Raw genomic sequence first — 16,531 nt, 5'->3', positions numbered from 1 at the left:
CCATGGTAATGCCCTGAAGAATTACTATGACTGACACTCCCTTTATCTAAGGAGACAGAGGATTATGGGTTCACTGTAAAGCTGCAGGGGGAGTGGGCTAAATAACTTCAGAAAAATGGAGGAATTAAGTGCCAGTTACCCTTTTTCTTGTCCCAGTCTTATGCATACTGTAAGTTTCAGAAGGCAATGAGTAGAAAGAGCACAGACCTGAGCTCAAATATTAGTTTTGCCATATTTTTGGGAACTTTGAATAGGTTAAGCCTCTTTTATTTTTAAAAAAGGCAATAGTATGTACTTCATAGTTATGATAATTAAATGAGATAATGTATGCCAATTTCCTCAGCATAGTGTTTAGCATATAATGGAAACATAACAAACAGTATTTAAATGGAAATATGGTACTTCCAATGAGTCTTTTAAGCTATTTCAAGCAGTTTGCTGAATCAGTTCATACTGATTTTTGAGCTGCCTGTTAAGTTTTCAGGAATTTTGCAAGCTCGTTGTTAAACAAGCCATTATTAAAAATTATCTAAACATACAATTAAATACACTATATTAAAAATAAAGGTAATAAATACTAAAAACTCGTCTGTTTCTAATTATTTTACTACATTGTACTATTATCTATGCTCATGAAGTTATTTATATCTATTATATCTGGATATTCTGTTATTTTTATTTTTTCTCTTTGCTTTTCAGTTTGCGAAGTTTCTATTGACATATCTTTAAACTCACTGATTCTTTACTTGGTTGTGTCCATGTGCTGATAAGCCCTTCAAAGGCATTCATTTCCTTTACAATGTTCTTTAGTTTTTTGTTTTTTTTCCCTGAAGTAAGCTCTAGGCCTAACGTGGGGCTTGAACTCATGACTCTAAGATCAAAAGTCTACTGACTGTGAGCCAGCCAGGCATCCCTATTACAGTGTTTTATACTTGACATTTCCTTTTGTAATTAATCTTTCTTTCTTTCTTTCCTCCCTCCCTCCCTCTCTCCCTTCTTTTTTTTTAGAGAAAGGAGTGTGAGTGGAAGAGAGGGAAAGAAGGAGATAGAGAATCCCAAGCAGGCTCCATGTTCACCATAGAGCCTGATGTGGGACTTGAACCCATTACCCTGGGATCATGGCCTGAGCCAAAATCAAGAGATGGACACTCAATCGACTAAGCCATCCAGGCACCCCTCTAACATTTCCTTTTGATTCTTAGCTTTCATCTCCCTGCTTGCATTACCCATATATTCTTTTTTTTTTTTTTAATATTTTTAAAATTTATTTCTAGGAGAGAGAAAGACAGCGTGAGCAGGGGAGGGTCAGAGAGAGAGGGAGATACAGACTCTGAAATAGGCTCCAGGCTCTGAGCTGGCAGTCAGCACAGAGCCCGACGCAGGGCTCGAACCCACGAACCGTGAGATCATGACCTAAGCGAAAGTCGGACGCTTAACCGACTAAGCCACCCAGGCGCCCCAACATTACCCATACATTCTTGCATGTTGCCCACTTTTTCCTTTAGAGTCCTTAGCATATTAGTCAGTTAAATTCCCAGTTTGATAATTCCAAAATTTCTGCCATATAGGAGTCTGGTTCTGATGCTTGCTGTCTCTTGAAACAGTATTTTTTACCTTTTAGTATGCCTTATCATTTTTTTTGTAGAAAGTTAGATGTGATATATTGGGTTAAAGGAATGGATGTTTTACATTTATCTGTTTGGGAGTTAGGCTGGTGTTTCCTGTTTGCTATGGCTGTATGTGTCAGAGGCTAAAATTTCTTCTGATGTCTCTGTCCCCCATGTTGTCTTTGGGTTTACCTACAGACTCCTTAAATAGGGTCTGAGTTTGTAGTTCCTTCCATTGTAATCCTATTATTATATAGATCTACTGATGTGTTGATAAGGGGGGTGTAGGTTGGGGAAGTGTTATTTTGAGAGAGAGAGAGGGGAAGAGAGAGAGAGAGAGAGAATGAGCAGGGGAAGGGCAAAGAGAGAGGGAAAGACAGAGAATCCGAAGCAGGCTCCACACTGTCAGAGGAGAGCTTGATGTGGGACTTGAATTCATGAACCATGAAATCATGACCCGAGCCAAACCAAAAGTCAGATGCTTAACCTGCTTAACAGACTGAGTCACCCAGATGCCCTGGGGGAAGTGTTTTATAATCCTATCAGGTCTCAGTATTTTAGTGAGTTTGTGCCCTCCCTGGACTGTGACCCTCACAAATGCTTATTATCTTACCCTCCATCCAGTCCTTAGTTGAAACAAGAAGGCCAAAGAAGGCTGGAGCTGGTTATTTTCCTTCTATGTTGCTAAGACTGGTAAGTAGCCACCATTGAAGACAGGCCTATGTTAAGGAAAACTGAATGCTCTAGGTCTATTTCCAAGTAGTATTTTTTTTTTCCCTCTCCCTGCCAGAAGGATGAGGAGATTTTTCTCCAGTCTTCATAGTAAGACCTATAGGACTCCTGGAGGTAAAACTCATGAAAATGTGAGGGCCCTCAGGTTTTGTTTGTTTGTTTTTTTTCCATTCTCTCAATTTAGCCTATGTGCAGTCTCCAGCAATTACTCAATTGCCCAAGTATTCCTACCAGCTTCTGGTTTCAATAGTAGTTTTTGCTCCCAGTAAGCTGTGAGTTTCTGTTCTGCCTCTTGTGATTCTGTCTTTCCAGTTTTTGTTGTAGAGGTTTGCCCTGTCACCTCAGTTCTCTGCTGGATCTAACAAGGGTCGTGGATTTTGTTTGTTCATGTTTTTTGCTGTTGTTGTTATGAGAACAGGAACAATGACTTCCAAGTTCTTTACATATCAGTTGGAAACCAGAAGTCTCTGTTTACTGTATCTATATGGAGGAAATATTATGTGGTAGTGTGTTCATCTCTTCCCAATCTTATGCTCAGTGATGTCATGTTGGTAGCTTGAAATTGGCCATAATGGAAGAATTTACACTATAGAAATTGGTAAAGGCTACAAACAAAAGCTTGACTTATTTATTTTGTTGACTAGACTTAAGGAAGTGATAGAGAATATGTTAATAATGTAGATTAAATTTAAAACTGTATCATGTTGGGGCGTTTTGGTGACTCAATTGGTTAAGTGTCTGACTTTGGCTCAGGTCATGATCTCATGGTTCATGGGTTCAAGCCCCACTTTGGGCTCTGCTCTCTCTTGTCAGCACAGACCCTACTTCAGATTCTCTGCCTTCCCTCCTCTCTGCCCCTGCCCCATGCTCTCTCTCTTTCTCTCTCTAAAATAAACGTACAAAAAAAAAAAAAGTGTATCATGTCTATAGCCATTAAATTGTTAAGAGCACAAACAATTGAAAGATTCTTCAAGTTTTCAAAAGATATTATCCAATTCAGCAGAAGTGTTGCTCAATGTCCCTGACAAGTAAGTGGAGTTCCAACATTAAGTCTCATTGTTTCACTTTTACCTTATTAATGTAAATGAAAATGTCAACCAGTAGTCAAAATTATTCTTATTTGTCAAATGAAATCATAAGTTGGTTCTTAAAACAAGAATTGGGCAAAGCTGGGGGCGCCTGGCTGGCTCAGTCAGTTGGGCATCCAACTTTGGCTCAGGTCATGATCTTATGGTTCGTGAGTATGAGCCCTGCATCTGGCTCTGTGCTGACAGCTCAGAGCCTAGAGCGTGCTTCGGATTCTGTGTCTCCCTCTCTCTTTGCCCCTCCCTGCTCATGCTCTGTTTCTCCTTCAAATATAAATAAACATTAAAAAACATTGGGGGGGGGAGAAAACTGAGTTAAAGTATTCTGTGAGAATCAACTGGCTATAAGAAATTTATGATAAAGATTGTAGGGGTGCTTGGGTGGCTCAGTGGATTAAGCATCCGACTTCAGCTCAGGTCATGATCTCGCAGTCTGTGAGTTAGAGCCCCATGTCAGGCTCTGCTATAGGCACAAAGCCTGGAGCCTGCTTTGGGTTCAGTGTCTCCCTCTCTCTCTGCCTTTCCCCAACTTGTGCTCTGTCTCTTCGATCTCAAAAATAAAAGGTAAAAAAAAAAAAAGAAAGCTATGATAAAAATTGTATATTCTATTTTTTAGAAACTATGTGCTATACATTCTTTATATTGGTAAATTTATGTATAAACTTATGTACATATATGTACACGTATAATTATTTTCCAGATAGCTGGTTGTTAATAGTTTACCAGAACACCCACACACCATGGCCAATTTCAAGCTATCAGAGTGACATCAACTGAATGTGGAATTTGGAATAGTTACAAATGGCACACCATCTTTTCATGTTTTAATTGGAGACTATATAAATGTTGGAAAGAAATTTTTTTTTAGAGAAATTTCTTTTTTAAATATTTGAGAGAGGGAGAGAAAGAGTGCGGGGGCGGGGGGTTGTGGAAAGAGAGAGAATCCCAAGCAGGCTCCAAGCTATCTGTGCAGAGCCTGATGCAGGGCACAATCTCACGAACCGTGAGATCCTCAGCTGAGCCGAAATCAAGAGTCACTTAACCGACTGAGCCACCCAGGGGCCCTGGAAAGAAACTGTTTTAACAGTAGTAGATGGTAATGCTCAACATGGATGAAATATGATATTTGTAAGCACAATGCAAAATAAGATCAAACCATGGAATATGGCATAATCCTGTATTCAGAATAGAATTAATCTAGTGAATAGGAAGAGTAGTCTGATGGGTTTCATTTATAGGAAATAGAGTCCTATTCATATTAAAAAAAGAAGAGAGAGGAAAAAAAAGGAAAATTCCTCTGGTTAAAGATTTTGTCAGTTTTTATATATTTTTGAGAGAGAGAGAGAGAGGCAGAGCATGAGTGGGGGGAGGGGCAGAGAGAGAGACAGAATCTGAAGCAGGCTCCAGGCTCTCAGTTGTCAGCCCACAGTCTGAGGCGGAGATTGAACTCATGGACCATGAGATCATGTCCTAGTTGAAGTTGGATGCTTAACTGACTGAGCCACCTAGGTGCCCCTGAGGGTTAACATTATTTTGACAATAAACATGTACTAAATACCTACTGTGTACCAGATGGTGTCCTGTCAGGATCCAGAGATAAATTTAAGATCACACAGCTAGTTAAAAGAACAGCTGAGAATTTTAAGGACATTATACTAAGTGAAACAAGCAGGTCACAGAAAGACAAACACTGTATAATTCCACTTATATGAGATAGCTAAAGCAGTCAAACTCATAGAAACACAAAATTGAATGAGGTTTGTCAGAGGTGGGGGGAGAGGGAAATGAGGAGTTGTTCAGTAGGTACAGCGTTTCAGTTTTGCTAAATGAAAAAGTTGTAGAGACCAGTTGCTAGTAATGTGAGTACAGTTGACATTACAGAACTGTACACTTAAAAATGGCTAAAGGTTGGGCTCCTGGGTGGTTCAGTTGGTTAAGCGTCTGACTTTGGCTCAGGTCATGACCTCACAAATCGTGGGTTCAAGCCCCACACTGGGGTCTGTGCTGACAGCTGGGAGCCTGGAGCCTGCTTCAGATTCTGTGTCTCCCTTGCTCTCTTCCCCTCCCCTGATCACACTCTGTCTCTCACTCAGAAATAAATAAACACTAAAAAAATTTTTTTTAAATGGCTAAGGGTTTAAAAAAAAAGAGCTAGGATTTGAATCCAGGCCTGATTCAAAATTCATGTTTAGCAATTGTTATTATTGCTGCCTACTTTCAAATATTTATCTTTAGTCAAAGAATATTTCTCTGAGTTCCATAGATTCCCCGCCTTTTGTATGCCAGGGTAGTAAGCCATTGATTACCACCTGCATTGTCTAGAGCTTACCAGATACTAGAACTTTTTCTTGGAAGACTGGTATATTCAGCCAGGATAGCAAATTCAAAATGGAATCATCAATCCAAGGGATTAAATAGAGAACCAAACACAGGATGGCGAAATAGGCAAGAGGGTTCTGGGAGAAATAATTTTGGCTGTGTAAGATAAACAATATAATGACTACGATTGAAAAAAAAATGCTTATTCTATTAAAAGATACAAGTCTGTGATTTTAGAAGTTTGAAATCATTAATTTTTAAAATGTTATAACCTGAAAGAAGTCATTTAAATCTTCCTGAACCTGTTTTTCTGTAGTAAAATGTAGCTAATGCTAACTGTAGGTAGAATATGGCAGAAGAGGGCCTGAAATGGAAGGAAGTACTTCTGAGAATGAATTAGAATCAAACTGAGAACAGCCATGTCTAAAATGATGAAACTCAAAATATTATAAAAGACAAAGGTTTCTAATACTATACAATTTAGTTAAGGTAAATTGAGTGTTTCAGACAAGCAAGAATACACTTCCCTAGAACGGAAAAAATTATGGAATTAGATTTGATTTAAAAATCTACACTTACAAGCAGTGTAGTGTAGGGCAAACTATTAATCTCCCCAAGCCCCTGCTTCTTTATTGTAGGGTGTTGTGAGCATTTATTTGACAAATATTTATTGACTATTAGGGTCAGGACTATAGGAGGTATGTGCTATGGATACACATATGAAGAAGGCATTGTCCTTGCCCTCAATATTAATATGATAAATACTATGATAACATCTAATCAATGCTTTCTATGTTCCAGGTACTATTACAAATACTTTTAACTAATTAGGGCTTCATTTAATTCTTCTCACAACCTAAAATGTAGGTACTATTATTACCATTTACGTTTATACCAGAGGCACAAAGAGGCTAAGTATCTTGTCCAGGATCAAACAGGCATGGTGCGTTCAGCTGGAAAATAACTTGATGGAGGACAGGGACTTAGAAATTTGTGCATGTGTTATGTGGAGGTGGAAGCTTTCCCCAATGGAGTTTTAGTTCATTCCTCCACAAAACAGGGATTGAAATATTACTACCTCTTAATATTAATACTGTGCCTTTTTATGTGCCTCGTCCACAAAACAGGGATTGAAATATTACTACCTCTTAATATTAATACTGTGCCTTTTTATGTGCCTTTAAAAAATTTTTTTCAATGTTTTATTTATTTCTAGGAGAGAGAGAGAGAGAGAGACAGCGTGAGCAGGGAAGGGTCAGAGAGAGAGGGAGTCACAGACTGAAACAGGCTCCAGGCTCCGAGCTGGCAGTCAGCACAGAGCCCGACGCGGGGCTCGAACCCACGAACCACGAGATCATGACCTAAGCGAAAGTCGGACGCTTAACCGACTAAGCCACCCAGGCGCCCCTTATGTGCCTTTTAAATGAAATAGTATATTTAAGAGTCAACAGTGTGCCTGGAACATGGTAATTGCTGAATTAAAAAAATTTTTTTTGAGGAGGAGGATGGGCAGAGAGAGGGACAGAAGATGGAAGCCCGCTCTGTGCTGGACAGCAGAGTCCCACGCAGGGCTTGAACTCAGGTACTCTGAGATCATGACTGAACCTAAGTCACACGTTTAACCAACTGAGCCACCCAGGCGCCACATAATCACCAAATTAACACTATTAATTTCATTTCATTCTCTTATGTTGAATCATTGTGGCGAGGGACAGGAATTTTTTTCAACGCTTTAGATAAATGTAAAGCGGTTTTGCAAATGGGTAGTTTACCCTGCCACCAAAAACGTAAGAACTTTCTTGTTGCTTTATATTACGATATATGACAGGGTCACTCTTTGTGATTACTTTCTTCAGTTCTCAACAGTCTCACCTGTTTTCTGTCAAGTTCAGAATCGGCCTCATTTTCATCTCCACCTCCACTACAACCGAAGTTCTCTAAAGAGCCACCGAGGGGCGCGTGGGTGGGCGCCTCCTCCCGCCACAACAGTTACTCCGCCCCCTCTTCCACCACGCGAAAGCTAAACCCAGCTCTCGCGGGAGGAGACGTGGTTTCAAACGAGAACTTCTAACCCCACCCTACCTCTCAAAAATCACATGACTGGCGCCTGCGTCCTAGACTCAAGGTCTTTCCCGGTTGCCTACTGGCTGTTAACTCCGCTACAGGCTGTCGTGAGGTCCATTCCGGAAGTAGGCCGTTTATTTAGCCCTTCTTTGCGGAAGCCTCTCGCAACCTAGCCATCCACTCTTTAGCGGAAGTTCGTCACGTCGCAGTTGCCCTCGCACAGCGGATGTGTGTCGCCGCTTAGGTGACGCTGGGAAGTGCTTGCAGCCTCCGTCGCTGCCTTCTGGTTGAAGCACTATGGAGGGAGAGAGGAAGAACAACAACAAACGGTGGTATTTTAGTCGCGAACAGCTGGAAAACAGCCCATCACGTCGTTTTGGCATGGACCCAGATAAAGAACTTTCTTCTCGCCAGCAGGCGGCCAATCTGCTCCAGGACATGGGACAACGTCTTAACGTGTATCCTTGCGGCCTAGGCCTCCGGCCTTGGAGTAAGACCCGTCTAGCTCGGGCGTCCAAACCTCAGGCTCTGTCGGGGACGGAAGAGGGAAGAGGGTGGCAGGGGCCTGAATGTCAAGGTGGTAGAGCCTACGTTGGGGCAGCCTCAAATTCAGTGTTAGTGCGAGGGAAGCGAGGCGGAGTTAATTTCCCGCTCGCTCACCAGTGCCATGAGCCTTGCTGGGAATTCGTATCCTTCGCAGCTTTGTGTTTTAACCAGCCTTTCCTAGTCCCCTTTCGTTGTGTTGTGATCTCCTGCTCTGGTGACGTTCAGATTGTACTTTTCCGCTATGCCCTAAGGGTTTGCTGGCGGTTTCACTGTTGATGACTGCCTCTTGAACTTCGTGTATAGAGTTTTGAGAAATTCAAGACCTGAAGGGTTTATAAAGATAGGGTGATCTAGGATTAATGTTCCAGCTTTGGTTCAAAATCCGTTCCTTCCAATTACTAGCTGTTTAAGAAACCTGTCAAATTCTTGGTTTTCTCGTCTGTAAAATGGAGTGTTACCCCCTTGCATGTACTTTCTGTGCTCAACACAGTGCTTGGTATTCAGATTTTCAACTGGTAGCTACTGTTAAAACTTTATAGAATTTCAGAGGAAAGAAGGATGTCAGTTTCTACTTGTAAGGATATAGGCCCAAGGATGTAATGTTTTAAAGAAGCACTTAAGTAAGTAAATAGGCATTTACAAATGTTGGGTTTTTAAATTACTGAGTTCTAATGTGTATTTCAAAGATCAGGTAACTTAATGACTTATTTCCCTGTAAGTAGTTTTGTTAGTAAATGTACTCATTTTGTAGCAGATAAAGCTTATATAGTTTTAAAGTCTGGAAGTGGAAAATTGTTTCTGGATGCAGCTTGGTGTAATGTTTGTGTCTTAAAGTTGTGCTCCTCTCAAAAGAAGTGTCTTCTTTGTTGCGGATATTGAGTTTGTTTCCTAAGCATCAGATCAGTACTGAGTTAAGCCTTTTTGTTTGGTTCTGTTACAGTACATCTAGTCTTTTTTTTTTTTTTTTTTATGTGTGTTGTTAAGGTTGTTGACGTCATGAGATGATCTCTTCTCTGAATAACAACCCACATTGTCTTCTGAGGCTTTATTTATTTATTTATTTTAAAATCTTTATTTCATTTTGAGAGACAGCGAGTGAGGAAGAGGCAGAGAGAGAGGGAGACACAGAATCTGAAGCAGGCTCCAAGCTCTGAGCTGTCAGCACAGAGCCTGATGCGGTGCTCAAACCCACAGACTGTGATTTTGAGGGCTTTAAAAGTAAGGCATTTAAAATTTTTTCTTGCCAGTGAATGAATATCAAATCATTCCATAGTGTTTCTGGTCCAAGGGATCATCATATGAGAAGGCTTAGTTGCTGGAGACAAGTGGGACTGGAAAGTTAATTTCTAGAGCTCAGAAAATGAGATAGTAGAGACATATCTAGGGGCTGGATCAGAGAACGTGTTGTAAGTCATGTGTAGAGATATCCTGAGCCTAAGGGATTACCACTGTAGGATCTTCAGGAAGCAAGTAACTAGTTTAGGTCTTAAATAAATTTTGTATACCCTTCTTGATCCCCATGTGCTAAGAAGCTTGCTTATCAATTCAACATATTTTATGTATCCAATACCTGTTGTTTGTGTGTAAGGCATTATGTTAAAGTGTCAATTGGTGGTTAATAATTTGGTGAAAGAAAACAGGTTTGCTCTTTAATTTGGAAAATTATGTATGATTTTCATTTAGAAGCATGAATTGTGCATTGCTGCATTGTCCTTTTGTGAGGTTATACAGGTTGTATTTTTGGGAATTGTACTGCCTGCCTGTTTTGGGGCCTTAACTTGAACATTTTAGCTCACAATTGACTATCAACACTGCTATAGTATACATGCATCGATTCTACATGATTCAATCCTTTACACAGTTCCATCGAAATGTAAGTATTTTTTTGTATGGTGTAATCCTTTTGTGATTGGTTCCATTGTGTGTGTGTGTGTGAGAGAGAGAGAGAGGGAGAGGGAGAGAGAGAGAGAGATCTTTGTTGGTGAACTGGGATTTCAAGTTTAGAATTTGAGATTGATCATTAATGTGTCACACTGAATCCAGTTCTTCAATTTTCCTGTCTAGGTAGTTATTTGGTAGGTTTAGTGCATCCTTAGACTGGTTGGATTCTCTAAGAAATAGATTATTGAACACTTAAACTTAGTGTTTTGGGGTTGGGAGAGGAACATTAAAGGGGAACACTTAATTTGAGTGCAATTTTTGAAATAGTAAATAATATAGTCACAGGAAAACAAGTATGTGATTCAGTGACTGGTTGAGAAGGGAAGGCACATTATATGATTACTGGGGGGGTGGCTTTTCAGACAGGAAAAAGAAAATAATAGTAATAAAGGGATTTTTTTTTTTCTGGACAGAATTGTAAATAGTGCTATTTTCAGTTTTGATACCTGAAATGGTCCTATTTAACATTATTATAAGTGACTTGGAAGCGAGTGCATAGTGATTTCCCAGTTGCAGGTAAGACTATATTTGTTTAATAAAATCACAAGGTAATAGGGCTAAACTTGATGAATACTTCGTATGGATTTGTGAGTCAAATATTTCATTATTTTTTTTTAAAGGAAGGTTATGTTGAGGAAAAGTGCTTAAGGCTTGTCCTTAGGATAATAGCCTTTGACCTCTTTTTTTAACACCATAGAAAGAGAATCTGTAAAGTTAGATATTGCTCTTGTAACATAAGAGATTGGCATACTCGCAGGAAATCCTTTGGATCTGTGGATTAAGTATTCTCAATTTTTGCCAATTATCCAGTCACCTTGGCTTTCTCCTACTGGTAGACCTTTTACCTGCAACCATGCCCTACCTCTGATTGCAAGGAGCAGTCTTACTAAGACAGAAAAAAGCATTTAATGAGGGTATCTGATAGTTCTAAAATAGAAGGCAGTGTGGATAAAGAATAAAATTTGAGGAGAAATTCCATAGCTGTCTTGCCAATTCTAAAAGTTTTTTTAAATGTCTTCCCTTTTATTATGGTAAAGATTTGAAATCCAGGATGAAATACATCTCAAATCAATTTTTCCACTTTATGCACATATATATTTATACATACTTCCCTTTTTATTTTTCAAATTAGATCTTTCCTTATTTCCAATGTATTAAGTTTAGCAAGGACGGAGACTCACTTTTCTGTGTATCCTCCAGAGCACCTTCGGTAAACTTGAATGAATGATTTGGTAATTATCCAATATAGAGAGACTCTAGTGGTTGACATGACTTTTTCCAAAATCCAGTGACTTTAAATTTTGGATTGTTGATTCTCTCTAGAGAATTGATTTTAGGCACATTTGGGAATTAACAGATCAGAAGTATCACTCTTTACTATCTTAATTTGAAGAGTTTACTTGTGATAAGTTGAAATCCACATTTTAAAGGACTTCATACATTATTGTAGCATTGATATTTGTCTAGTCAAGTGGCCGTGCGTTTTTCATGTTATTTTTTTTATCATTCCAAAGATAATAAATACGGTGAAAATTAATACAAAATGTATAATGTAGAGGTGCCTGGGTGACTCATTTCGGTTAACGGTCTGACTCTTGATTTTGGCTCAGGTCATGGGCTCACAGTTTATGAGATCAAGCCCCGCGTTGGGCACAGTGCTGGCAGTACAGAGTCTCCTTGAGGTTCTCTCTCCCTGCTCCTTCCCCACTTGCACACTTTCCCTCTCTCTAAATTAAAATAAGAAAGAAAAACTAAAAAAAAAAACTAAAAGAAAGAGAAATGTATAATGCAGAAAGTGAAAGTTCCCCTGTAATCCCACCCTCCATAGGTAACCACTGATAAATGTTTTGTCATATAGGGTCTTGGATATTTTTTTATGCGTATACTAGTATTTGTTTCGAGTAAAAAAAGCATTTCTTTCTTTCTTTTTTTTTTAATTTTATTTTTGAGAGAGAGAGACAGCGTGAACAGGGGAGGGTCAGAGAGAGAGGGAGACACAGAATCTGAAGACAGGCTCCAGGCTCTGAGCTGTTAGCACAGAGCCCAACGCAGGGCTCGAACCCACAAACCGTGAGATCATGATCTGAGCTGAAGTCGGACGCTTAACCGACTGAGCCACCCAGGCGCCCCCAAAAAAGCTTTTCTTACTGTACTCTTATGCGAGTTGCTTTTATCAGTTAACAGTGTATTCTGGGTATCTTTTCATATTGGTTTTGCATTACAGTTGACTTTTGAACAAGGTGGGGATTGGGGCACTGACCTCCATATATAATCAGAAATCCACTTGTAATTTTTGACTTCCCCAAAACTTAACTAGTAATAGCCTCCCATTGACCAGAAGCCTTACCAATAACAAAATCAACACATAGTTTTTTTTGCATGTTCTGTATACCATGTTCTATATATCATATCCTTAAAATAAAATACGCTGGAGAAAAGAAAATACGAGGGAGGAAAATCATGAGGAAGAGAAAATACATTTATAGTACTGGACTGTATAGAAAAAAATCCACATGTGAGTAGACCCACACAGTTCAAACCCATGTTTTCTTTCTTCTTCTTTTTTTTTTATTTTTTAATGTTTATTTTTGAGAGAGAGAGAGAGAGAGAGAGACAGTGTGAATGGGGGAGGGGCAGAGAGAGACGGAGACACCGAATCTGAAGCAAGCTCCAGCCTCTGAGCACAGAGCCGGACGCAGGGCTTGAACTCACAAACTGGGAGATCATGACCTGAGCTGAAGTCAGATGCTTAACCCCCTGAGTCATCCAGCTACCCCAAACCGGTGTTTCAAGGGTCAACTGTATTTTAAATGGCCACATAATATTCTTTGTGTAGTTACCATAATTTATTTCAGTTCCCTATTGGTGGATATTTGGTTTGTTTCTAGTTTATTAATTACAAATAGTGTTACTTAAAATTGGTGCATATATAATATATGACTTATATGAATTGTTCTAATATAAATTCCTGTAGGTGGAATTGCTGTGTCCAGGGGACTACATTTAAAAAATTTTTGTTACGTCAGTTTGCCCTACTGAGATAATATCAGAATTCATTGTTTCATTGTGTCAGTTTGCCTACTGAAAGACTATATCTGTATACATTGTTTCATCGTGTCAGTTTTCCCTGCTGAAAGATTATATCAGTATACATTGTTTACAGCACTATAAGAGAGGATTCTTTTCTCTGCATCCTCACAAATAATTTCTATTCATTACATCAGGAAATACTAAGTTTTAAGCACTTGTTGAGCACTTGGGATAACAGTGGTGAACAACACAGAGTTAGCCCGAAATTCTTTTCTTTTTTTTTTTTTTTTTTTAATTTTTTAAATTCATTTCTAGGAGAGAGAGAGCGTGAGCAGGGGAGGGTCAGAGAGAGAGGGAGATACAGACTGAAACAGGCTCCAGGCTCTGAGCTGGCAGTCAGCACAGAGCCCGACGCGGGGCCTGAACCCACGAACCGCGAGATCATGACCTAAGCGAAAGTCGGACGCTTAACCGACTAAGCCACCCAGGCGCCCCCCGAAATTCTTTTCTTAACTTACGTTTCTTCAATTAGTGAAGTTGAGCTTCTTACACCTATTAGTCATTGTTCTTATGAAATTGAAGAATTGACTAAAAATTCACCGTTGATTCTCTTTGCCCTGCTTTTATCCTGATTTCTTTATTTATATGAGCTCTTAGATGTTAGAGCTGTATTTCACGTGTTGTGTATACTTTTCTCATTTTTCAGTGTTTTGGAGCCTGGAGCTCTTGCTTTTTAAACGTTTGTTTTTTAAAATTTTATTGACGTTTAACAGTAAAGCATAAATATCTCAAGTATGCAACTTGATTAATTTTTGCGTTATTGCATTTTTCACCACTTATATCAAGATGAAATATATTTCCAACACCCTGGAAGATAGAGAGCATGCCTTTCAATGGAAATAAGTTTTATTTCTTTAGTGAACATGATTAAATGTCTGATTTATTTTTACTTAAATTCTGGCATTACATTACTTTCTTTAAAAAAGTTTTTTTTTAAACGTTTATTTATTTTTGAGAGAGAGAGACAGAAAGCGATCACAAGCCGGGTAGAGGCAGAGAAAGAGGGAGGCATAGAATCAGAAGCAGTCTCCAGGCTCTGAGCTGTCATCACAGAGCCTGAGGGCAGAGCTCGGAACTCACAAACCATGAGATCATGACCTGAGCTGGTTGGACACTTAACTGACTGAGCCACCCAGGCGCCGCCCCCATTATTTTTGAGAAGAAGTTTAACTTTATGGATTGGACTTCTATATGTGTTGTCTTAAATATTTTCAAATGGGGGAATGTAAAATTAGTGGTGAGCAACTTGGTGTGTGCATTTATGTTGTATTTCATATATTTTACAATGTGGGTGTTGTATTTTAATACCTAACTGATTTGATTGCATGTATTTTATTCTGATTAGCTAATCCATAAGGGGTCAAGTTTAGTGGTTAAGAGGATGGGCTCTGGAGTCAGACGTGTCCTAATTTGGGTTTTTGTTGTACTGCTTACTAGTTCTATGACTTTGGGTAAGTTACCATGGGCCTCAGTTTTTTCATCTCTTTGGAGCAAGTAACAGTGCCTATCTCATAGAGTAGTTAATTTGATTTAAATGAATTAATTTACAAAATGTCTGTACATAGCAAACAACAAATAAATATTAGGTGGCATTTTTATTCTTTTAGAATGTAGGGGCGCCTGGGTGGTTCAGTCGGTTAAGTGTCTGATTTCAGCTAGGGTCATGATCTCACGGTACGTGGGTTCGAGCCCCACCTTGGGCTCTGCGCTGGCAGTGTGCAACCTGCTTGGGATTCTCACTGTCTCCTCTCTCTCAGCCCCTCCCCCACTTGGGCTTTCTCTCTCAAATAAATAAACTTAAAAAAATAATAAAATGGAGAAAATCTTAAGTTCTTACCTGGTATAAGAATTCCTCTTAGAAAGTGCCTTTAATGGGAAAATGTTTTGATAAACTGGCTTGGTAAGTGATTCCGTGAGGAGCAGTGAGTATTTACATGGTTGACTGCACAAAAGTTAGATTAAAATTTATCTCTTGTAGTTAATTATTATCTTGCCTTCTTAGTCATTGTTTGTATACCATATTTTAGTTTTTGCCTTTCAAATATATTTTTAGCTCCGTGAAGGCAAAGTTATAGGCTTAAAATTTTAGAATTGTCATTAAGTAGTTCTTTTCTTTTTGTTTTTTCAAATCAATTCTAAAGTCCAGTTACTTTTTATAGTGTTTACTTTTTATGTGTATTGGTATGTAGTCATCATAAAATTAAAAGAAGACAGAGAATAAAGAAGAAAATGATAATATTCTTATAATAACTGTACAGAGATAATCCTTTTGACATTTTAGGATTTTTTTTGTGTGTGCAAATACATGTTTTTAGTGAAACCTATTAATTTTCTAAAATCATGCCTGTGGTATTTTTTCCCTTCCTTGTTCGTATTGCTAGTTCCTACTCTAAACTTTTTTTTTAACGCCTGGATTATTTTATTCTTTTTTTAAAATTACTCTTTAATGATTTCATTCTTTCTTCCTTCTGGTCCTCCCTGGGACCAGATATATCTTTCTAAATGTTTCTTAAACTGTAAACTTTTTTCCTAAAATCTTTGGTGTCACTTTCTTGGGTATGTGGTTTTTTGTTTTTTGTTTTTTTTATGTTCATTTTATTTATTTTTGAGAGAGAGAGAGAGAGAGAGAGTGCCTGCATGCAAGGGAGGAGGGATGAGAGAGAGGGAGATAGAGAATTCCAAGCAGGCTCCTCACTGCCATCTCAAAGCCCGAAGCTGGATTTGATCCCATGAACCATGAGAACCTGAGCTGAAATCAGATGCTCAACCAACTGAGCCACCCAGGTGCCCCAGTTTTTCTCTGGTTCTGCTTTGCTTATCCTAAGGTCTAGGAATGTATATGGAGCTTGCTCATACAACTGCAGCAAATATGAAGGAAGAGAATTGTTATTGTGAATTGAATTTGTGGATAAAAATCTGTTCTAGTGAAGGAGCCGATAGCAGGGATACAAATAAGCATTAGAATGCTTGTCAGTTCTACTCAGTAAAGTTGTACAAAAATTATTTATTGTATTTCTTTGACTCCTGGCTCTTGCTATTGCCATCTTTGATTCATTGAAGTATTCTTGTTAAGATTCAAAAGAATTCTTGTGAGGTTTTCTAGATCACTACCAGGCTACATTTATGTCTTACTGCTTTAATCTCTTA

The 16,531-nt window shown here is 38.8% G+C and overlaps 1 protein-coding gene across 1 annotated transcript in view; it reads left to right on the top strand.

Moving 5' to 3' along the window:
- The first annotated feature begins 7,831 nt into the window (after positions 1-7,831).
- Positions 7,832-16,531, top strand: part of CCNT1 (cyclin T1) — a 31,722-nt gene continuing 23,022 nt past the window's right edge. The window contains exons 1-2 of the mRNA XM_039221098.1: positions 7,832-8,265; positions 10,145-10,226. Of these exons, the coding sequence (XP_039077029.1) occupies positions 8,105-8,265; positions 10,145-10,226 (243 nt within the window). The 5' untranslated portion in view covers positions 7,832-8,104. The remainder of the gene's footprint in view (positions 8,266-10,144; positions 10,227-16,531) is intronic.

The sequence above is a fragment of the Hyaena hyaena genome, unplaced genomic scaffold, assembly GCF_003009895.1.
Source record: "Hyaena hyaena isolate Hyena2069 unplaced genomic scaffold, ASM300989v1 scaffold_936, whole genome shotgun sequence".
In the NCBI taxonomy this organism is placed as follows: domain Eukaryota; kingdom Metazoa; phylum Chordata; class Mammalia; order Carnivora; family Hyaenidae; genus Hyaena; species Hyaena hyaena.
The sequence above is the reverse complement of the archived record's forward strand: the minus strand, read 5'-3'. Positions and strand labels throughout refer to the sequence as shown.